The sequence below is a fragment of the Pogoniulus pusillus genome, chromosome 15 (assembly GCF_015220805.1).
Source record: "Pogoniulus pusillus isolate bPogPus1 chromosome 15, bPogPus1.pri, whole genome shotgun sequence".
NCBI classification, from domain to species: domain Eukaryota; kingdom Metazoa; phylum Chordata; class Aves; order Piciformes; family Lybiidae; genus Pogoniulus; species Pogoniulus pusillus.
Genome location: NC_087278.1, coordinates 19,388,407 through 19,411,603, shown reverse-complemented (window position 1 = coordinate 19,411,603; position 23,197 = coordinate 19,388,407). Strand labels below are relative to the sequence as shown.

Sequence of the window (23,197 nt, the reverse complement as noted above, 5' to 3'; positions counted from 1 at the left end):
ATTCCATGGTCCTGAGCCTGGTTGTTTTCCTTTGAGAAAACAACATCTGTTACCTGCTTGTTTTGGTACTTCAGATAGGAGTCATCTTTGCACCCCAGTCTGCTTTTAAGCTATTAGTCCTGTGGTGAGTATTTAACTGTGTGTGTTTATCATGTGCTGAACACACACACACACACACACACACAGAGGGTTCCCAGCTAAGGCAACAGAGTTGACAGGGCAGAAAACAGCCCTTAAAAACGAGTGGTAAAGCCTTCATTGCCATTACTGAAGCAGGCTCCATCCCGAGACTGTTGATACAACTATAAATAGAACTTCTGTATTCCTGAGCAGCATTTCTGGCTTCTTCCAGATGTAATCACTGATGTCTCAGTGAATTCTATTTGACATTGTCCTGTCATGTTGGCATTCTAGTGACATTTGGGGCATGCTTTCACTCCTAAAGTTTTTCAGTGGGCATTGCTGCACTGAATTGAAGTCATAGGATGTAGAACCAAAGGGGAATCAGGCTCCTGGTTTGAAGCCATACACATAAAATATCAAAGATTAATCTTTTTTTTTTTTTTAACTTGGATTTATGAACTCTTCAGATAGTTGAAGTATTAAATATGAGGTCAATTATCTGAGACTTTGAGAGAACAGCAGCATTTTAACTTCAAGTGCAGTAGGGCTGCATTAACATAAAGACTGCTCAGTTGCTGCTGGGCTTAGTCTGCCTCAAGTACTAAGGACAGATCTTGGCAGTGTGGTTTCTCTTGTAGTAATCTGATGACTAAGCATGTCTGAACTGTACCAGTTGGCATTATAGAGTAAATCTGTTGCTAAAAATCTTTGTTTTAACTCCTGCTAATGTAAGCTTGCTCCCAGAGTCAGGTGAAGGAACACAAGGCAGGTAACAATATGGAAAATCACCCCAACTGTTTGGGAAATAAACCAGAAATGTGGTAGTTTAGGTGTTTAAGATCCTTGTGAGAATGCAGGAGTGAAAACAGTGCAGACATACTTGCAATGTGGATTGCATTCCAGAAGGTGATCAACCTATGTGTGATAAAGTTAACTGTGGCTTTTACAGGCATCACCGCGGCAGCCGTTTGTGTCTACCCTGCCAGGGTCACCGATGCTGTTAATGCCTTAAAGGCTGCTGGCTGTAACATACCAGTAGCTTCAGGTAAGCTTTGCTGAAAAGCAGCCAATTAAATACTTGGTTGTTATAAACCCAAGAAGTTTGGATTTGATTTGTTGGGTTTTTTTTTCAGAGAGAATAAAGAGAAAAGGTAGAAAGTGGAAGGAGGGAAATGGAGGGAGGGATTTGCTTCTGGTGTAACCTTTTGTTTTCTCTTGACTTCAAGCTTATCAAGAATGCCAAGTGTCTTTTCCTGGAAGCTCTTCAAAGAGGTTCTTAAGATGTATCAGTGTTTTCCTCACCCAAAGAGGAGAAATCTAGCTAGTGTACTGGGCAGAGTACCAGTAAACACTAAGTAGATGTTGCTGGTGATAATAATGACATCAATAATGCAATATGAGATTTAGCAGTTCTGCATTTTCCTATCAGTTGTTTAATTTTTAAGTATGATCCTGCAGGCTGAGTTCAGTGAAGTTATGTGCAGAGGCAAGGCTTATTGCCTGCTGAGCAGCCTGCAGGTTCAGGACTTGTGCTTACAGATCTAATAGTGCCAGCTCTTCTCCAGTCACCACAGACCAGAGACAAGTCTTGAATTTACAATAAGAAAGAAGCAGAATCATCTAATTATGCGGGTTGGAGGAGAGCTCTAAATGTCATCTGGTCCAACCCCCTGCTCAAAGCAGGGACTGACTTTGAAGTTAGATCAGGTGTTTAATGCTGAGATCCCTGTTTTGTGGCTTGTTGTTGTTGATTTGTTGTTGTGTAGGGAGGAAAATGGTACTAAATGTATTGATATGTCAGAGAGAAAGAAGATCTCTGACAGAGACATTATTTTTAAGGTTTCCAAAGTTACCTTAGGGTTTGTACTTGAATATCTTAAACGAGGCCTTAAGTAGATCTCACTGAAACCATTTTTTGCTGTACTGTGATTTAGCAATTAAACATATTTAAATACTACTGAAAAGAATTGAGCAGAATTAAAAACATTGGGATTGCTTCATATGGAATTGCTGGATGGATTCAAATGGATTCATAGGGATTTGTGTGCTTCATATGGATTCAAGTGGATTACTCCTTGCTTGCTCAGTTCTGCTGGAAGCAATAGATACTGTAGGCTGCTTTAGATAAAAATAAGGCATGTGAAAGAGAACCTTTTCAAAGAATCACAGAATGGGCTGGGCTGAAAGTGACCTCCAAAGATCATCCAGTCCAATCCTCCTGCACAGTCAGCAGGGACATCCTCAACTAGACCAGGTTGTGCAGAGGCCCACGAGTACCATGATATTCAGTATCTTTATTTGTGATCTGGAGCAGGAGATTGAGTCCAGCAGCAGTAAGTTTGCAGATGACACCAAGCTAGGAGAAGATGTTGATCTGTTGGAGGGTAGGAGAGCCCTGCAGAGGGACCTGGCCAGGCTGGATGGGTGGGCAGAGGCCAATGGGATAAGACTGAACAAGGCCCAGTGCAGGGTTCTGCACTTTGGCCACAACAACCCCAAACTGTGCTACAGGCTGGGGACAGAGTGGCTGAGAGCAGCCAGACAGAGAGGGGCCTGGGGGTGCTGGTAGAGAGGAAGGTGAGGCAGCAGTGCCCAGGTGGGCAGCAGAGCCAGTGGCATCCTGGGCTGGCTCAGGAGCAGTGTGGGCAGCAGGACAAGGGAGGTTCTTGTGCCCCTGTGCTCAGCACTGCTCAGGCCACCCCTTGAGTGCTGTGTCCAGTTCTGGGCTCCTCAATTCAAGAGAGATGTTGAGGTGCTGGAAGGTGTCCAGAGAAGAGCAGCAAGGCTGGGGAGTGGCCTGGAGCACAGCCCTGTGAGGAGAGGCTGAGGGAGCTGGGGGTGTGCTGTCACCAGAAGACTTTACATTTTCCCGTTCGTGTGAGCAAAGTCTCAAAGCCATGTCAGGAGAGTTTGTGTCATGTCTCCATTCCAGTGTGGCTGTCTTCACTAGATGCACTCAATGTCTTGCTTTACATTGCTTCTAGAGGGCAGCTCTAGTTCTTGTGGATGGAGAGGGTAGGATGAAGTACATTTAAGTTTTCTGTGTCAGGGTAGGGACAGGAAAAGAGTAACCTTCAAACTCTTTGATATAGTAGAGCTGTGTGCAGTTTGATGATCAATTTCTAATACTGTTTTCTTCTCTCTACCTACATCTCCTTTCTTGCTAGTGGCTGCTGGCTTTCCATCTGGACAAACTCCTCTGGAAACCAAACTGGCTGAAATAAAGCTAGCAGTGGAATATGGTGCCAGAGAGATTGACATTGTCATTAGCAGAAGTCTGGTGCTGACTGGCCAGTGGGAAGGTAAGGAACCTAAACCTTTGTATATGGATATGCAAACTGTCTTTTTGGCTTATAGAATCATACAATGGTTTAGGTTGGAAGGGACCTCAAAGCTCAGCCCGTTCCAACCTCCTACACAGGAAGGGACACCTCCCACTAGAACAGGTTGCTTAAGTCCTCATGTAACCTGGCCTTGAACACCTCCAGGGAAGTTGTGGAGCACAGAATCACCCAATGTGATCTTTGATCACATTGGGTGATTCTGTGTTCCACAACCTCCCTGGGCAACCTGTGCCAGTGTCTCACCACCCTCACTGTGAAGAATCCTCTCCTAACATCCAGTTTCAATCTCCCCTCTGCCAGTTTAAACCCATTCCTCCTCATCCTGTCATGACAAGACCTTGTCAATAGTCCCTGCCCAGCCCTTCTCTAGGTTCCCTTCACATAGTGAAAGGCCACTGTAAATGCCAGAAGCATCTCTCCTCAATTCAGGAGAGATGTTGAGACACTGGAATGTGTTCAGAGACGGGTGACAAAGCTGGTGAGAGGCCTGGAGGACAACACTGTGAGGAGAGGCTGAGGAAGCTGAGGGTGTGCAGCCTGAAGAAGAGGAGGCTCAGGGCTGACCTCATTGCTGTCTACAACTACATGAAGGGAGGCTGTAGCCAGGTGGGGTTGGGCTCTTCTGCCAGGCCACCAGCAACAGAAGGAGGGGACACAGTGTGAAGTTGTGCCAGGGGAGTTATAGGCTGGATGTTCTGAGGAAGTTGTTGTCAGAGAGAGTGATTGGCATTGGAATGGGCTGCCCAGGGAGGTGGTGGAGTCGCTGTGGCTGGAGGTGTTGAAGCCAAGCCTGGCTGGGGCACTTAGTGCCATGGTCTGGTTGATTGGCCAGGGCCGGGTGCTAGGTTGGGCTGGCTGAGCTTGGAGGTCTCTTCCAACCTGCTTGATTCTATGATTCTAAGAGCCCCAGCTCTTGTAGCCTGTCCTCACAGCAGAAGTGCTTCACCAAGTCTTCAGATCAGTCCTTGAAGAGTTTAGTCCCTCCCCTATGAGTAACTGATAGTCAGAGGCACTGGACTGGACACCACAGCTAACATATGATGAAGAACTATCATTTTTTAGAGAAGAGTACTGTTACAAAGTCCTGTCAGGTTGGGCATGCAGAGTGACTTTGTGATTTGAAACTTCAGGTCTGTTGTTTCTATGCCTGTAGAGGATGCTGTGTACAGGAGTGCAATGCAAAAGGAAGTGAAATGGAAGTGAATGCCTGATTATAGGAACAGTTCTGTTAAAAGTCCCAAGGGGCTGCTAATGCAGCTGATACCTTGTTAAATAGCCATGCTTCAGTTCTTGACAAAAAAGAGAAGTATTTTAGTTGTTTTCTTTTTCCTGAAAGTTGTGGGTACAAATTGACTCTTCATATTATTATTGATGTTCTCCTGTCTGCAGACTACTGCTAATTAGTAAGAACAATAATGCTGAAGATGGTTTTTGCTCTAATTGCCTCCTTAATGTACTGTGAATAGCATGCCTTAAGTGCTGACAATGCTCCTATAACTAATCACCATGTGAAGGTAAACACATCCTTGTCTGGGAATGAATTTTCCAAGTAGCCTGTTTGCTTGGAAGACTTCTTAAAGGAGCCCTGGTACTTGAGTTTGGTTAAGTAAAACGATGGTGGTAACAGAACATATTGTCTGATTTTGGCTGGACTGCAGGTGGGTCTGGGGAGAGCAGAGCCAAGGGGCAGAATCCCCTCCATTGCCCTGCTGCCCACACTGCTCTTGCTGCAGCCCAGCACAGGGTTGCTGTCTGGGCTGCACTCACACTGCAGGCTCATGTGGAGCTTTTCATCAGCCCAGACCCCCAGGTCCTTTTCCTTAGGGCTGCTCTCAGCCTTTCCCCACCCAGCCTGGAGCTGTGCTTGGAATTGTGCTGACCCAGGTGCAGACCTTACACTTGACCTTGTTGACTGTCATGAGGTTGGCTTGGGCACACCTCTGCAGGCTGTCCAGGTCCCTCTGGATGGATCCCTGCCCTCTAGCAAGTCTCCTGTGCCAAACAGCTTGGTGCCATCTGCAAACTTGGTGAGGGTGCACTGATTGCTCTGTCCATGTCACTGACAAAGATGTCAAACAGAACAAAGATGTCAAAGAGAACAAAGATGTTAAACAGCCAAAGATGTTAAGCCAGCCCTGACAATTCTATGATTCTATGAATATACTTTTGTCATTTTCTCCTGCTGCCTGTATTCACAACTTCAGAAGTTGTTGACAAAAATATGTGTGTGGCAAAGTGCTTGATCTTATCATACACACACTTTTAGCTTCTATTTTTTTAAAGTGCAATAACTGGGATCACCATTATAGAATCATAGAATCAGTCAGGGTGGGAAGGGAGCACAAGGATCAGCCAGTTCCAACCCCCCTGCCATGCCCAGGGACACCCTACCCTGGAGTAGGCGGCCCACAGCCTCAGCCAGCCTGGCCTTAAACACCTCCAGCCATGGGGCCTCAACCACCTCCCTGGGCAACCCATTCCAGCCTCTCACCACTCTCCTGCTCAACAACTTCCTCCTCACCTCCAGCCTGACTCTCCCCACCTCCAGCTTTGCTCCCCAAGTCCTGTCACTCCCTGACAGCCTCAAAAGTCCCTCCCCAGCTTTTTTGGAGCCCCCTTCAGATGCTGGAAGGCCACAAGAAGGTCACCTGGGAGCCTCCTCTGCTCCAGCCTGCACAGCCCCAACTCTTTCAGTCTGTGCTCACAGCAGAGCTGCTGCAGCCTCTGAGCATCCTCCTGGCCCTGCTCTGGACACACTCCAGCATCTCCACATCCTTCTTGTAATGAGGGCTCCAGAGCTGGATGCAGTACACCAGGTGGAGTGTCAGCAGAGCAGAATAGAGGGAGAGAATCCCCTCCCTGGCCCTGCTTGGCTTTCTAGGCTGCAAGTGCACACTGCTGGCTCCTGTTGAGCTTCTGGTCCAGCAGCACCCCCAAGTCCCTCTCCTCAGGGCTGCTCTCCAGCCACTCACTGCCCAGCCTGGATTTGTGTTTGGCATTGCCTCGACCCAGCTGCAGGATGCTGCACTTGGAGTAGTGTTGTTTTGTGGTTTGTTTTAAAGGCTTGTTTGGTTATTGAGTATTTTAGTGTATGTTCAGTTGTTTTAAAGGAGCTGTTAAATATTGTTGGAGCTCTTTATGACACTCAGAATAGATTTTCTCCATCTTTGTGAAGGAATTGCTCAGATTTTTTTAGTAGTGCTGAACAGGAAAGCAGGTTTATTAGACAGCTAAATTACACTGGGAAATAATGTTACATGAGCTTGAAGTTTATGAATTTCTATGCCTTTTACAACCTATTAGCTTTTAAAGCTATACTGCTTTACAGTAGTTTACACAACCACTGTCCTCTATCACTTGACAAAGTATGGATTAAGCCTAAAAATCACACTTTAGGTTATGTCTTCAGGCAAGGAATGTGGAGCATGTATGCAAAGGGTGATGAAGCTGACCAGTAAGCTGTTGATACAATCTGGGTGTTTTGATTTGTTCATTCCTGTTATCAGTTAAGATGTTGGAGTTGCTGTACCTTCTGAAGCTGTCTGGGGTGCTGTAATGTGACTTCTAGTTCCACAGCTACACTGCCAGTGGCTTCAAAGGTATCATTAGGTCATTATTTGCTCTTTGTCAGTTGCATTTCTCTGTAAGAAAAGGGAGGAAACTCTCTATGCTTTTATGAAGTTTGAAGTTGTCCCTGTTGATTGCAGGGGGGTTGGACTAGATGACCTTTAAAGATCACAGAACTTCAGAGGTTGGAAGGGACCTCCAGAGATCATCCAGTCCAACCTCTCTGCCAAGGCAGCATCACTCAGGGTAGCTCGCACAGGAATGCATCCAGGAGGGTTTTGAAAGTCTCCAGAGAAGGAGACTCCACAGCCTCTCTGGGCAGCCTGCTCCAGGGCTCTGTCACCCTCACTGTAAAGAAGCTTCTCCTCATGTTGAGCTGAAACCTTCTATGTTCCAATTTGTATCCATTGCTCCATGTCTTATTGCTGCTGACCACCAAAAAGAGCTTGGCCTAAGGCACTTGACACCCTCCCCTCAGATATTTGTATACACTGATCAGATCCCCTCTCATCCTTCTCCAGACTAAACAGCCCCAGGTTTCTCAGTCTGTCTTTGTAGGGCAGATGCTCAAGTCCCCCAGTCATCCTCGTGGCTCTCCCCTGGACTCTCTCCAGCAGGTCCCTGTCTCTCTCGAACTGGGGAGCCCAAAACTGGACACAGTATTCCAGGTGTGGTCTTAGCAGGGCAGAGTAGAAGGGGAGCAGAACCACCCTAGACCTGCTGGCCACACTTTTCCTGAGGCACCCCAGAGTGCCACTGACTCTCCTGGCCACAAGGGCACATTGCTGGTCCATGCAGAACTTGCATGGACCAGTCTGTGATTCTGTGAACATGGTTGTCTCCATGAAGTACATTAGGTGTAACCCCATTATGAAAGCTGCCTTTAAAGTCTGTTAGTAATTATACAACTGTGAGTTTGTGCTACATATTTTGTAACCAGGGCAGAGAAGACACACTCCCCACTCCAGAGACTTCTTGTTGAGAAAGGTCCTAACTGGATGTACAGTTGTGAAGCATGCTTTGGGTGTTCCCTGCCTCCCCCCCCCCCCCCACTTTGGAAATCACCCAGACTAGCCTCAGCCAGCTCTGGAAATTATCACACAGTATCACAGTATCATCAGGGTTGGAAGAGACCTCACAGATCATCAAGTCCAACCCTTTACCACAGAGCTCAAGGCCAGACCATGGCACCAAGTGCCACGTCCAATCCTGCCTTGAACAGCTCCAGGGACGGCGACTCCACCACCTCCCCGGGCAGCCCATTCCAGTGTCCAATGACTCTCTCAGTGAAGAACTTTCTCCTCACCTCCAGCCTAAATTTCCCCTGGCACAGCCTGAGGCTGTGTCCTCTTGTTCTGGTGCTGGCCACCTGAGAGAAGAGAGCAACCTCCTCCTGGCCACAACCACCCCTCAGGTAGTTGTAGACAGCAATAAGGTCAGCCCTGAGCCTCCTCTTCTCCAGGCTAACCAATCCCAGCTCCCTCAGCCTCTCCTCGTAGGGCTGTGCTCGAGGCCTCTCCCCAGCCTTGTCGCCCTTCTCTGGACACGCTCAAGCATCTCAATGTCCCTCCTAAACTGGGGGGCCCAGAACTGAACACAGCACTCAAGGTGTGGTCTAACCAGTGCAGAGTCCAGGGGCAGAATGACCTCCCTGCTCCTGCTGGCCACACCATTCCTGATGCAGGCCAGGATGCCACTGGCTCTCTTGGCCACCTGGGCACACTGCTGGCTCATGTTCAGGTGGGTATCAATCAGCACCCCCAGATCCCTCTCTGTCTGGCTGCTCTCCAGCCACTCCGACCCCAGCCTGTATCTCTGCATGGGGTTGTTGTGGCCAAAGTGCAGCACCCAGCACTTGGAGCTATTGAACCCCATCCCATTGGACTCTGCCCATCTGTGCAGGTGGTCAAGGTCCCACTGCAGAGCCCTTCTGCCCTCCAACTCAGCCACATCTGCCCCCAGCTTGGTGTCATCTGCAAACTTGCTGATGACTGACTCCATGCCCTCATCCAGATCATCTATGAAGATGAATTGAATGAAGCTTATTATTTACAGCTTAGCACAAGATACAAGCAGATATTTACAGTACATACAGTTATAGACAGAAATAGACAAGGTAAAAGGTAATGCAGAAACACAACTGCCCTCTTGGAAACCAAGTCCCCAGGAGGGGCTTCCAACTGCCCCTTCACCTTCCTCCTACTCCTCTCAACCTTACCCCAGTCCCAACGAAGAATGGAGGTTTGGCCAGGGGGTTAGGAAGCAAAGTGGATTAGTCAAAGAGGCTAGAGAGAGAGATGCAGCTCAGAGCTCCCCAGCAGAAGAAGTGAGTGCCTTTATTTCTGTTTTGATTCTTACTCTTATACATCTCAGCAAGCCTGTGAGTGAAGCAGACATCACCACTGTTTTCCTTCCACAGCCTGTAAGCTAGTTCTTCTCACCAGAATATTCTAGCTAGGCTTCAAACTAGCACAACAGTTTTCTAGATGTGCAAGCTGAGATCTCAAAGTGTAGTTGCCCAATTTCACAGAATCACAGAATCAACCAGGTTGGAAAAGACCTCCAAGATCATCGAGTCCAACCTATCCTCTAACCAACTGAGCCGTGGCACTAAGCGCGTCACCCAGCCTCCTCTTGAACACCTTCAGCTGTTTACTTCATCCTAGCAGGAACCCAGACTCCCTAAACCAGAAAGCCTTGCAACTTAAAGGCTGGTTTTCTGTCATACCTTGTCAGCAGCAGCTCAGACCCCTGCAGCCAAGCTCTGCTTTCATCACCAGAGCCTGGAGTTGCACATCTGTGGCCGGGAGCTGCGTTGCGCCGATAGCCTCGTGCTTGTCACGCTGTTAACAAAGCTGCCATTAACATGCAAGACAGAAGGGATTCCAGCTCATTTCCACTTTCTCCTCATGATTACCTTGATCTTTTGGTCTAACAGAAATCGAAACATCTCCCCTCCTCGTCTGACTTTCCACCCTTAACATCAGTCAATGTGACTGACTGCAGAAAAACAGCAAATAAGCTGAGTTTGCTCAGGCTGTTTTTTGGTTTAGAGGAAAAGAGGTTTTATTGCCACAGTTTTTTCAGAATTTTAAGCTGGTTGTTTCCTTCCCCCCACACCTCACACCCCTCCCTTAATATTTTGACATGGATTTATTTGTTTTATTCTGTGATTTTTAAGACCAAAGCAAAAAAAAACTCGATTCAATCTAGGGCAGGTTATCCACTGACTGTCAAGACTGTTTGCTTGATAAATATGTAGGAGGAGGAGGAAGAACATTTTCTGTGGTGTGTTTAATAGCTGCTAAAAATCAATATTAGGGTACAGAATGCTTACAATTTTAGGAAAACTACAACAAAGAAACTTTCTAGCACTTGGCTTTTGTAGCAGTGAAATTAAAACCACAGCTATGAAAGTCAGGTTTTGGGGTTTTTTTGATTGGTTTCTTTTTTTTTTCCATGTAAAACCTGATTTTTTCTGGCTTCTATAAATGCACCTAGAAAAAAACAAATTGAAAGTTCATGAAAGCAGTAAGATATCCTAAATAAATGGCTGTGAGGTAGAGGAGCTCTTAGAATCATAGAATCAAGCAGGTTGGAAGAGACCTCCAAGCTCAGCCAGTCCAACCTAGCACCCAGCCCTGCCCAATCAACCAGACCATGGCACTAAGTGCCTCAGCCAGGCTTGGCTTCAACACCTCCAGGCACAGCAACTCCACCACCTCCCTGGGCAGCCCATTCCAATGCCAATCACTCTCTCTGCCAACAACTTCCTCCTGACATCCAGCCTGAACCTGCCCTGGCACAGCTTGAGACTGTGTCTCCTTGCTCTGTTGCTGGTTACCTGGCAGAAGAGCCCAACCCCACCTGGCTACAGCCTCTCTTCAGGGAGTTGTAGACAGCAATGATCTCTGCCCTGAGCCTTCTCTTCTGCAGGCTGTACACCCTCAGCTCCCTCAGCCTCTCCTCACAGGGCTGTGCTCCAGGCCCCTCCCCAGCCTTGATGCCCTTCTCTGGACACCTTCCAGCACCTCAACATCTCTCTTGAATTGAGGAGCTCAGAACTGGACACAGCACTCAAGCTGTGGCCTGAGCAGTGCTGAGCACAGGGTCAGAATAACCTCCCTTGTCCTGCTGGACACACTGCTCCTGAGCCAGCCCAGGATGCCACTGGCTCTGCTGCCCACCTGGGCACTGCTGCCTCACTTTCAGCTGCTGTCTAACAGACATTTGCCAGGTAGTTTCAGGAAGTCTCAGGTTATTTGTGCCTTGGTTTAAGACAACTAAGTACTGAAACTTTTAATTTTGAAGGGAGTGGGAGTCTCTGCACCTGCTCTGTGTCAGAGCAGTTCCTGTTTGCACTGGGACTGCTGTGCTCTGGTTAATTTTGTCTGTCCCAGAGGTGATTGCATCTCTATTTGTGCTTTTACTGTCAGGTTGAGAGTGTCCTATGAATGCCAGCTATTGTCTGCAGTAATTGATCTCTGAATAAAGAGCAGTATTAAATACCCACACACCTGTCCCATTAAAATATGCCCACTTTTACACCTCCCCAGCCAACCTGATAGACACAGATGATTGAAGATCCTCAGTTGCTCCTGTCTGTGGGTTGATGCATGCTGTCAGATAGTGAGGCTGTTCAAATGATCTTGGCACTAATTGCATATAAAAGTATCTTCCAACAATAGGGGGGATGCTGTAGCTGAAGCACTGACTGCACTGAACAACAGCTGTGGGGTTGTAATTTTCACTTCACAGGCTCTAAACTCAGAGTACTTCTGGTTGATTGGATTTTGACTTTTTTGGTGGCATGTCTTAAAGGTCAACTCTTCTTGTTACCAAGACTGGAAGAATGTGACAGCTGCTTTCTCTGGCTTTCCAAAAACACCAGGAAAGAGGCACTGCACAAATGGAGACTGCATTTGGAACTAACACGAGCAGTTGTGCTGCTTTGAGGCTAATCGGAATAGGTAGGTGGGGTTGGTGTCTTCTCCCAGGCACCCAGCAACAGAACATGGGGACACAGTCTCAAGTTGTGGCAGGGGAGATCTAGGCTGGATGTTAGGAGGAAGTTGTTGGCAGAGAGAGTGATTGGCATTGGAATGGGCTGCCCAGGGAGGTGGTGGAGTCGCCGTGCTTGGAGGTGTTGAAGCCAAGACTGGCTGGGGCACTTAGTGCCATGGTCTGGTTGATTGGGCAGGGCTGGGTGCTAGGTTGGGCTGGATGATCTTGGAGGTCTCTTCCAACCTGGTTGATTCTATGATTCTGTGATTTTAGTGAGAGAAATTAGATCACTGTCTGTGGAAAACAAATAATAGTGCTGTCTATATTGCCCATTCTCCTGCTGAGACATAGAGAAACAGAAACCATAACAGTCAGTCTCTGCCTGGCTGTCGCCTCCTTGACTGTCTCTGCCTAAACCTACCTAACTCAAAATAGTCATTCTTCTTCTAACACCTCCTGCAGACCTTTCATGGCTCACCCTGCATGTAAGGGGGATCCTGAAGATACAGGAGAGGGGTTGGAAAGAAGGTGGAAAGAAGATGGGAGGTTGATTTGGAACGCCTCTTGGGCAGTCTTGGTGCTGGGAGGGGTTTTATATTTCTGTATTACCTTTGACTTGCATATATAGAATCATAGAATCAGCCGGGCTGGAAGAGACCTCCAAGATCATCCAGTCCAACCTAGCACCCAGCCCTAGACAATCAACCAGACCATGGCACTAAGTGCCCCAGCCAGGCTTGGCTTCAACACCTCCAGGCATGGCAACTCCACCACCTCCCTGGGCAGCCCATTCCAGTGCCAATCACTCTCCCTGCCAACAACTTCCTCCTAACATCCAGCCTGAACCTGCCCTGGCACAGCTTCACACTGTGTCCCCTTGTTCTCTTGCTGCTTGCCTGGCAGAAGAGCCCAACCCCACCTGGCTACAGCCTCCCTTCAAGGAGCTGCAGACAGCAATGAGCTCTGCCCTGAGCCTCCTCTCCTGCAGGCTGCACACCCCCAGCTCCCTCAGCCTCTCCTCACAGGGCTCTGCTCCAGGCCCTTCATCAGCTTCATTGCCCTTCTCTGGACACCTTCCAGCACCTCAACATCTCTCTTGAATTGAAGGGCCCAGAACTGGACACAGAGTTGTAAATATCAGTATATATTGTGTGTGTACATGTGTGTGTGTGTATATATCTGCTTGTAAAGTGTGCCAAGTGTAAATATATCTTCCTTGACTTCCAGCCGACTGGGTTAGTCTGGTGAGTTCCTAGCTGTGTGTTGGGGGGGAGGGTAGCTCCCAGCCCTGCTCAGCAGTGCTATCAAATGCAGAAGAAAACAGCACTGTTTTTTTGTTGTATTTCCTTTCTGAGTCTGAATTCGATGTAGGCTTCAGGAGTATCACCAATTGATCAATAAAACATGTTAGACTGCATGCTAGGACTGATTAATTCACACCTCTGGTACACAGTCAAAAACAAGATGAAGCCTGTGTCTATAAAGGGACTTGCTAAGTGCATTAAGTGGTTGTCTACTACTGTGTGTGGCACGTCTCAGAGGGGCAGCCCAGTGCTCCCAGCACTGGCCTCACAGCGTGCCCATGGCACCCAGAGGATGCGGCGCACTGCAGGTGGAGGAGGGGTCCCAGCAGGTGGAGGAGGGGTTCAGCTGTGCAGTGCCTGGCAAAGCCTGCGAGGTGTTTTCAGGTCTTGCTTGAGGACTGAGGGGAAAAGACAGCTGCTGTTGCTGGAAAATTCACTCTTCAAAGCCGTATCCTGGACTTCTTTAGCAGGAGAGGTTTGTTTGAAAGCTGTGGTTTAGACTTCAGTAAAAGGCCTTGGTTATGGCTGAAGATAGAATCATAGAATCAGACAGTTTGGAAGAGGCCTCCCAGCTCAGCCAGTCCAATCTATCACCCAGACCTGTCCAATCAACCAGACCATGGCACTAAGTGCCCCAGCCAGGCTTGGCTTCAACACCTCCAGGGACAGTGACTCCACCACCAACCTGGGCAGCCCATTCCAATGCCAGTCAATCTTCCTGGCAACAACTCCCTCTTAACATCCATCCCAGACATCCCCTGCCACAACTTCACACTGTGTCCCCTTGCTGCTTGCCTGGCAGCAGAGCCCAACCCCACCTGGCTACAGCCTCCCTTCAGGTAGCTGCAGACAGCAATGAGCTCTGCCCTGAGCCTCCTCTTCTGCAGGCTGCACCCCCCCCAGCTCCCTCAGCCTCTCCTCATAGAGTTTGTGTTCGAGGTCCCTCCCCAGCCTTGCTGCCCTTCTCTGGACACCTTCCAGCACCTCAACATCTCTCTTGAATTGAGGCGCCCAGAACTGGACACAGCACTCAAGCTGTGGCCTGAGCAGTGCTGAGCACAGGGGCAGAAGAACCTCCCTTGTCCTGCTGGCCACCCAGCCCAGGATGCCATCGGCTCTGCTGCCCACCTGGGCACACTGCTGGCCCAAAATTGAGTGTACTTTGTCTTGCAAAGTATCCTGCTTGCTTCTTTTGTGTCCTTGTAGGTTTTTATCTATTACTCAAATTCCACAAGTGCTAGCTGGATCTCACAAGAGCTGCTTTTCTCTGCACATTGGAGAAGTCTTAAATATCCCTGAGTGGCCAGCTTCTTACAGCTATGTTTTGATAATTTCTAGCTCTTTTAGTTCTGCCTAGTTTAAAGTTTTGTGGGAGCATTGCTGAATTCTACCAAAACCCATGGAAGGCTTTCCCTGTGCTCTTTGTGTTGTGCTACCTGACCAGCTCCACAGGTTCCAGCCTTTCTAACAATTGGTTATGCCCAAATTTATTCCAGTCCTTACTAAATCCATGAAAATATGGAACTGCATGAAAGTTGAGCATATCTCTGGCCATGTAAATCTGAAAGCAGGAGCCTGTGAGAGGCTGGTCTGCTCTGGACCATGTCAACAAAGCTGGTGAGAGGCCTGGAGCACAGCCCTGTGAGGAGAGGCTGAGGGAGCTGGGGGTGTGCAGCCTGGAAAAGAGGAGGCTCAGGGCAGACCTCATTGCTGTCTGCAGCTCCCTGAAGGGAGGCTGTAGCCAGGTGGGGTTGGTCTCTTCTGCCAGGCAAGCAGCAACAGAGCAAAGGGACACAGTGTGAAGTTGTGCAAGGGGAGGTCTAGGCTGGATGTTCTGAGGAAGTTGTTGTCAGAGAGAGTGATTGGCATTGGAATGGGCTGCCCAGGGAGGTGGTGGAGTGGCTGTGCCTGGAGGCGTTGAAGCCAAGCCTGTCTGGGGCACTTAGTGCCATGGTCTGGTTGATTGGCTATTGCTGGGTGATAGATTGGACTGGCTGAGCTTGGAGGTCTCTTCCAATCTGCTTGATTCTATGATTCTATGTCCATGAGCACCTCGATGCTGACCTGCCCTCCCTGCTCCTGCTTGTTCCTGGCTGCAGCTGGTTACGTGGCTGGCAGCACATTGAGAAGCTGTGATTAGGTGGGATGTGTGCTGGTTTGTCTCAGGGTCATGCTGAGTACCTGGAGATGAGAACTAAATAGAGCTATAAGTCAGAAGACAGACTGATAACAAGAGGCTCTCCAAAGGCAGTGGAGCTCTCTGTGGGGAGGGATTTGCTTTTTGTTTTTCAAGTAATGTGAAGGTACAGAGATAATGGTCTGCTTTATCTCAGAGCTGAAAGTCAGTCCTGCTGTTTGTGGCAGTGCTTATGTGTATGACACAGAATAACCTCCCTTGTCCTGCTGGCCACACTGCTCCTGAGCCAGCCCAGGATGCCATTGGCTCTGCTGCCCACCTGGGCACTGCTGCCTCCTCTTCATCTCCTCTCTCCCAGCACCCCCAGCTCCCTCTCTGCCTGGCTGCTCTCAGCCACTCTGTCCCAATCCTGTAGCACTGCTTGGGGTTGTTGTGACCCAAGTGCAGAACCCTGCACTTGGCTTTGTTCAATCTCATCCAATTGGCCTCTGCCCACCCATCCAGCTTGGCCAGGTCCCTCTGCAGGTCTCTCCTACCCTCCAAAAGCTCCACACCTGCTCCTAGCTTGGTGTCACCTGCAAACTTACTGCTGCTGGACTCAATCCCCTGGTCCAGATCATCAATACAGATGATGTGGACAGGAAAGCATAACTGTCCCTGGGTACTGATTCAATCTACTGCCATATTTATTGCTGAAAAAGCTGTTTTAAAATCTATTGTGACTATGATAAGGTTTTTCACTCCTGATGTATTCCTGAGTGCTTGGCACACTCTGCACATCCTTAGCTTTGAGAGAACCAACATTAATAGCTGTTAAGTAAAGCCTGCAACTGTGTGGCATTGTTAATTACCTCCAGTCATGTAATTTATTGAACTTACAGAACTTAAGTTCTTGAGTGCTACGACTAATTATAAGATTGGAAATTAATCCAGGAGTGGAAATTGCAGCCATACTTGAGAATGTCTCTCAGGCAACTTTGATCATTTCCACATGCTTTCATCCACAGCTCTCTACGAGGAGATCCGGCAGTGCCGGCAGGCCTGTGGGGAAGCTCACATGAAGACAATCTTGGCAACAGGGGAGCTGGGCTCCCTTGTTAATGTCTACAAAGCCAGCATGATAGCCATGATGGCAGGTGAGTAGAAGCCATTTGCTTGTGGCAGCTAAGAATGTCTTTGCTTATGTTATGTACAAAGCTTAAAGGTTTCTAGTTGGGAAAGTTTAGTTTTGCCAGTTGAATCATAGAATCAACCGAATTGGAGGAGACCTCCAAGGTCATCCAGTCCAACCTAGCACCCAGCCCCAGCCAATCAACCAGACCATGGCACTAAGTGCCCCAGCCAGGCTTGGCTTCAACGCCTCCAGGGATGGCAACTCCACCACCTCCCAGGGCAGCCCATTCCAATGCCAATCACTCTCTCTGTCAACAACTTCCTCAGAACATCCAGCCTAGACCTGGCACAGCTTGAGATTGTGTCCTCTTGCTGGCTACCTGGCAGCAGAGACCAACCCCACCTGGCTACAGCCTCCCTTCAGGGAGCTGTAGCCAGCAATGAGCTCTGCCCTGAGCCTCCTCTTCTGCAGGCTGTACACCCCCAGTTCCCTCAGCCTCTCCTCCCAGGGCTGTGCTCCAGGCCCCTCCCCAGCCTTGCTGCCCTTCTCTGGACACCTTCCAGCACCTCAGCATCTCTCTTGAATTGAGGAGCCCAGAACTCGGCACAAGCAGTTTTGAAGTAAGCTGATACCCAAAGCCCTGAAGTTACAAGCACTCAGTTGGAAGAGGAGTAAGAAATAGACCTTTCCTGTTATTTGAGCTGGTGTTCCTGACCACTGTGATGCTACTTTGTAATATGATGGAGTGAAAAACTCAGTTTGTAAAGCATTGTGACATCTTCAGAGTTGTTGCTGGTGTAGTTTGTTTGAAGTACAGCAGATGGCCCTGTTGGTAATGATTTTCCTTACACAGTTATTCCTTTTACAAGATACTTATTCACCTGAATATATGAAGTCATCTCCTTTCTCTGTGGTTTTCTTTTAAGTCTCTTACTTTTTGTTTGTAGGTAGGTGTGAAAATAAGAATTTATTGGTGCCCTACATAGAGAAAATGTGTTTCAGGCCAGAGTTTCTGGGTCTGATTTGTGAGAATGGCTGAGAACCTCAAATTCCAATTGAGGTTTTGTTTCATTTGGTGTATTTGTAGCATTTTTAGCAAGAGGGCCATTGGGCACAGTAGTTTTCAATTCTAGCTTTAGGATCTATGATCATTCTTTTTCAGCTGGTGCTATGATTTAAAAGAAGGAAAGAAACAAAGCAGCAAGAGCAGTGTGGGTAGCAGGGCAAGGGAGGGGATTCTGCCCCTTGGCTCTGCTCTCCTCACACCCCACCTGCAGTCCTGGGTGCAGTTCTGGAGCCCCCAGCACAAGCAGGACATGGAAGTGTTGGAGCCAGTCCAGAGGAGGCCACCAAGATGCTGAGAGGGCTGCAGCAGCTCTGCTGTGAGGACAGGCTGAGAGAGTTGAGGTTCTGCAGCCTGGAGAAGAGAAGGCTTGGAGGAGGCCTTGGAGTGGCATTCCAGGATCTGTAGGGGGCTCCAGGAAGGCTGGGGAGGGACTGCTGACAAAGTCTTGTAATGACAGGATGAGGAGGAATGGGTTTAAAGTGGCAGAGGGGAGATTGAAACTGGATGTTAGGAAGAAGTTATTTGCAGTGAGGGTGATGAGACACTGGCCCAGGTTGCCCAGGGAGGTTGTGGAGCACAGAAGCCCCCAGTGTGATCAAAGATGCAATGGTGCTTTGCACAGTGTGTCTGTGTGCAAGATGTTAATGCTTGAACTCTAGAAAAAGATCTCTACCCTGGCACGATTTGAGACTCTGACCTCTTGTTCTGTCTCTGTGTGCCTGGGATGGAACAAGAGGACAGAGTCTCAAACTGTGCCAGGGCAGGTTCAGGCTGGTTATTAGGAAGAAGTTCTTCACAGCAAGAGTGATTGGTGTTGGAATGGGCTGCCTGGGGAGGTGGTGGAGTCACCATCCTTGGAGGTGTTGAAGAGGAGGCTGGATGAGGCACTTAGTGCCATGGTTTAGTTCATTAGCAGGATTAGGTGATAAGCTTGGAGGTCTCTTCCAACCTGGTCCATTCTGCAATTCTATGATTCTATGTTCTCAGCATCACAGAATCATCAGGGTCGGAAGGGACCTCAATGATCATCCAGTTCCAACCCCCCTATCATGTGTAGGGACACCTTCCATTAGATCAGGTTGCCCAGAGCCACATTCAGCCTGGCCTTAAAAACATCCAGGAACGGGGCTGTGTTGCCCTGTAGTGCGTTCTTACCTCTGGCTGCTTGTCTTCAGAGAGCAAAGCACAGTACAGAAAGACTTCTCCCACCTGCATTGTCAAAGTGCAGAGTTTAATCCCATTCTTCTCTGGTTGTGATCTGGCAATACAGATGAGACCTCGGGAGGGCATGAGCACGTTTTGAAATGCCTGTCAGCTTCCTGAGAGCACATGAAATGCTGTTTGTGTTGGCTTTCTTCTGGCTGTGTGCATGCAGACAATGCCTCATTTGTCCAAAGCTCTGCCCATTCCTCTGGATAAGCTTGAATGTGCAGAGTTTGTACTACTTCAGCACTTTGCACCACGCAGATGCAGTGGTGTGTGTCGTTTTAGGAACACAGCCTTGGTTACTGTGTTAAATATGGAGAAGTGGTTGCAGTTGGCTGCTGTAAGAGGCTCATCAGGACAGCAATTAACACTCTGGAATTATATCACTAGTTGGTAACTTTCCTGCCTGTTTGCTGCAGCAGATGTCCTGAATTCTGCACAGTCTGCATTTGTTCTGCACGTTCTGAGCTCTGGTTAACACCAGTGAAATCCTGGGGAAAGGAGCAAGCACCAAACACTCTGTGCAAAACCAAGATACACTGCAGGTCAGAGTGGCACAGTCTGCATGCTCAGTAAGGCAGCACAAGGCTGCTCCCTTCAATGAAGTGATTGTCCATAAGCTTAACAACAAAGCTGCAGCAACCACTAGAAATGAAGTAGGTGTGATAGATAAGCTTGGAGGAGAAAGGTTCTAACAGTGCAGACACAGGTTTGAATTACTCCTCTTGAAGGGAGGCTGTAGCCAGGTGGGGTTGGTCTCTTCTGTCAGGCAAGCAGCAACAGAACAAGGGGACACAGGCTCAAGTTGTGCCAGGGCAGGTCTAGGCTGGATGTTAGGAGGAAGTTGTTGGCAGAGAGAGTGATTGGCATTGGAATGGGCTGCCCAGGGAGGTGGTGAAGCCACTGTCCCTGGAGGTGTTGAAGCAAAGCCTGGCTGGGGCGCTTAGTGCTATGGTCTAGTTGATTGTCTAGGGCTGGGTGCTAGGTTGGAGTGGGTGAGCTTGGAGGTCTCTTCCAACCTGGTTGATTCTATGAATCTATGATGAGCTTGGAGATCTCTTTTCCAACCTGATTAATTGTATAATTCTATGATGAGCATGGAGGTCTCTTCCAACCTGGTTGATTCTATGATGAGCTTGGGTGTGTCTTCCAACCTGGTTGATTCTACAATTCCATAATGAGCTTGGAGATCTCTTTCAACCTGATTAATTGTATGATTCTATGATGAGCTGGGAGGTCTCTTCCAACCTGGTTGATTCTGTGATTCTCTGAGTGGTGAGAGCATGCCCCTGCTGCATCAGTTTTCCCCACGAATGAAACCTTGTTTCTATGTTAAATAATTTGTTAGAATTGGAGTTAAATCTTCTGAAGTTTTCTGTCACCTCAGCCTTGGAAATGGTTGCACATTGAGCAGCTCTAGTTCAAACATGCCACCAAAATAACACAGCTTCTTGGCACCTGGGAAACTCCAGTATTGAAGGTAATGGTTTGAGAGAATACAATTTTCCAGCATGGAAATGTTATGTAAAAGCAGTGGATGTAGGGGGGGGGCTATTTATCTCTGTGATATTTCAGGTTGGTTTTCTTTTCTTCTTAATTCCAGCAGCAGGAGGTGTAAAATTCAACTATCCCAGTGAAAAATAGGAATAAATATTTAATTTACTGTAGCTATCAATTATACAAAATTGGTTTATGAAATATTAAACTATCTGTTAAGAGATGCAAGTAAGAACACGAATCAGAATGTCCCATTCCTTTACATACAGAGACATGGAAATAAACTAAGCATGATTGTATGTCCTGGGATGTTGTTTCTTTGCATGCTGGCAGGGCCTGCTGATCATGCCTGCCTAATTGGAAGGTGTGAACTTATGGCAGCAGAAATGTGAAATTAGGTTTCTAAACAGAAAGGTGTTGAATGGAAAAATGCACAAGAAAAATAGGATCTTGGGCATCAGTGTGTTAGTTTAAAAGACTGTGGGTACTGGAATGTTTTCAGAGAAGGGCAGCAAGGCTGGTGAGGAGCTGAAGCACAGCCCTGTGAGGAGAGGCTGAGGGAGCTGGGGGTGTGCAGCCTGCAGAAGAGGAGGCTCAGGGCAGAGCTCATTGCTGGCTACAGCTACCTGAAGGGAGACTGTAGTCAGGTGGGGTAGGTCTCTTCTGCCAGGCAACCAGCAACAGAAGAAGGGGACGCAGTGTGAAGTTGTGCCAGGGGAGGTCTAGGCTGGATGTTCTGAGGAAGCTGTTGGCAGAGAGAGTGATTGGCATTGGAATGGGCTGCCCAGGGAGGTGGTGGAGTCTCTGTGCCTGGAGGTGTTGAAGCCAAGCCTGGCTGGGGCACTTAGTGCCATGGTCTGGTTGATTGGCCAGGGCTGGGTGCTAGGTTGGGCTGGCTGAGCTTGGAGTTCTCTTCCAACCTGCTTGATACTATGATTCCCAGTATTATGCTTTGGAATTTAATCCTCTGTTCCTAACTGATACTTTTAAAGGTTCCTTTTCTGCAAAGGTAGTTTTTAATTTCAGCATCTCTCAGCTAAGATAGTTTCTGGTTTATGACTGTGCTTACTTTATAGCTGCCAGAGACTGCAGCTTTCCCAGAGCTGTCTGTAGCAGTCCTGCTTTTGAGAGAACCTTTTCAAAGACAAAGATGACAGCAAGGTCCATAGTCTGCCTGGCAAGTCAACAGGGATCTGACATCTGATTGTCATTTGCACCTTTGATGTTTCTTCCCCTCTAGTATTTGTACTATAAAGTGATTTCCCTGCAGTGTACAACTGCATCTGATTTCTTAAGTTGAGTTCTCCCTAAATCTAAGATGTAGGGGAAAAAAATCCTCCCTGATGATGCCAGGAGGCTTTCTTAAGGAGAAACTCTTCCTTCCACCACCATTGCAGTGACACATCTAGTGCCCAACTGTCCCATGTGGCTCTCCCCCACACCAACCTAACAGCCTCTCCTGAACATCACAGGGTGAAGTCTTGTGGTTTATCAACAAGATACTTCTCTCAAGTGGTAGGAGGAGAGGAATTGGGTTTCAGTTGTGCCAGGAGAAAAAAGGAAAACCTCTTTAGTGAGAGAGTGGTGAGGCACTGCAACAGACTGCCCAGGGAGTCTATGGAATCACCATCCCTGAAAGTGGTCAAGAAGGTGTTATGGAGCAAAGCTGGAGGTGGAGAGATTCAGCCTGGAGGTGAGGAGGAAGTTGTTGAGCAGTAGAGTGGTGAGAGGCTGGAATGGGTTGCCCAGGGAGGTGGTTGAGGCCCCTTTCCTGGAGGTGTATAAGGCCAGGCTGGCAGAGGCTGTGGCCAGCCTGATTTAGGGTAGTCCTTGCCCATGGCAAGGGGGTTGGGACTGGCTGCTCCTCGTGGTCCCTTCCAAGCCTGACTGATTCTATGATTCTAAGCTATAGATGTGGTCCTTCAGGATATATTTTACTGGTCATGGTAGGTAGGTTACATTTGGACTCCAGGATCTTAAAGGTCTTTACCAACCTTCATGACTCTGTGATTCTGAGGTTTCTTCATTTCTAAGGGACCCAAAAGGGAACATATGACAATGTTCCATATTCTGTGCAGCACATTCACCTTAAATTATTCAATACAAAATTGTGAATCATACATCTTCAAAAGCTTCCCTCCCACCAGTCCTGGAAAATGGAACTCTGTAGAGCTCAAAGGAGACATGAAGCCTTACACATAAGTGGAGCTTTGAAATGAACCTGAGCCCCAGGATTCAGAAAGCAGCTTGGTGTGGTGTGATGGTAGAGGCTGCCATGTTTCTCATAGCTTCTAGTCCCCAGCAAGAGGAGGAGTAGCATTCCTGGGTGCTGCTCTGATACATAATTCATTTCTATCTCTGTGTGTATATACACACACACACACACACACATACACACATGTATTTGTATATGTCATATACATACCACTGATAGGTAACTGGTTGTGTTGTCATCAGCTGCTGTTCTTGCAGCTGCTCTAGACATAAGCAAATTTGCTTGTTGTCACTTGCAGCTTTGAGGCAGTCCAATTCTGGATCCCATATTGCAAGAGGGCTATGGATGTGCTGGAAAGTGTCCAGAGAAGGGCCACGAAGGTGATCAGAGGGCTGGACCTGCTCTGCTATGAGGGGAAACTGAGGAAGTTTGGGCTGTTCAGTCTGGAGAAGAGAAGGTGACATTATTGTGGCCTTTCAGTATCTTTAGAGGGCTACAAGAAAGCTGAGGAGCAGCTTTTTAGGATGTCAGGGAGTGATAGGACTGGGGGGAATGGAGCAAAGCTAGAAATGGGTAGATTCAGAATGGATGTTAGGAAGAAGTTCTTCAGCATGAGAGTG

General features: G+C 48.1%; 1 protein-coding gene across 1 annotated transcript in view; it reads left to right on the top strand.

The window, feature by feature from the left end:
• DERA (deoxyribose-phosphate aldolase) overlaps window positions 1-23,197 on the top strand; it is a 52,153-nt gene that overhangs the window by 10,407 nt on the left and 18,549 nt on the right. Inside the window, exons 4-6 of the mRNA XM_064154819.1 lie at window positions 1,073-1,168; window positions 3,291-3,425; window positions 16,487-16,615. Of these exons, the coding sequence (XP_064010889.1) occupies window positions 1,073-1,168; window positions 3,291-3,425; window positions 16,487-16,615 (360 nt within the window). The remainder of the gene's footprint in view (window positions 1-1,072; window positions 1,169-3,290; window positions 3,426-16,486; window positions 16,616-23,197) is intronic.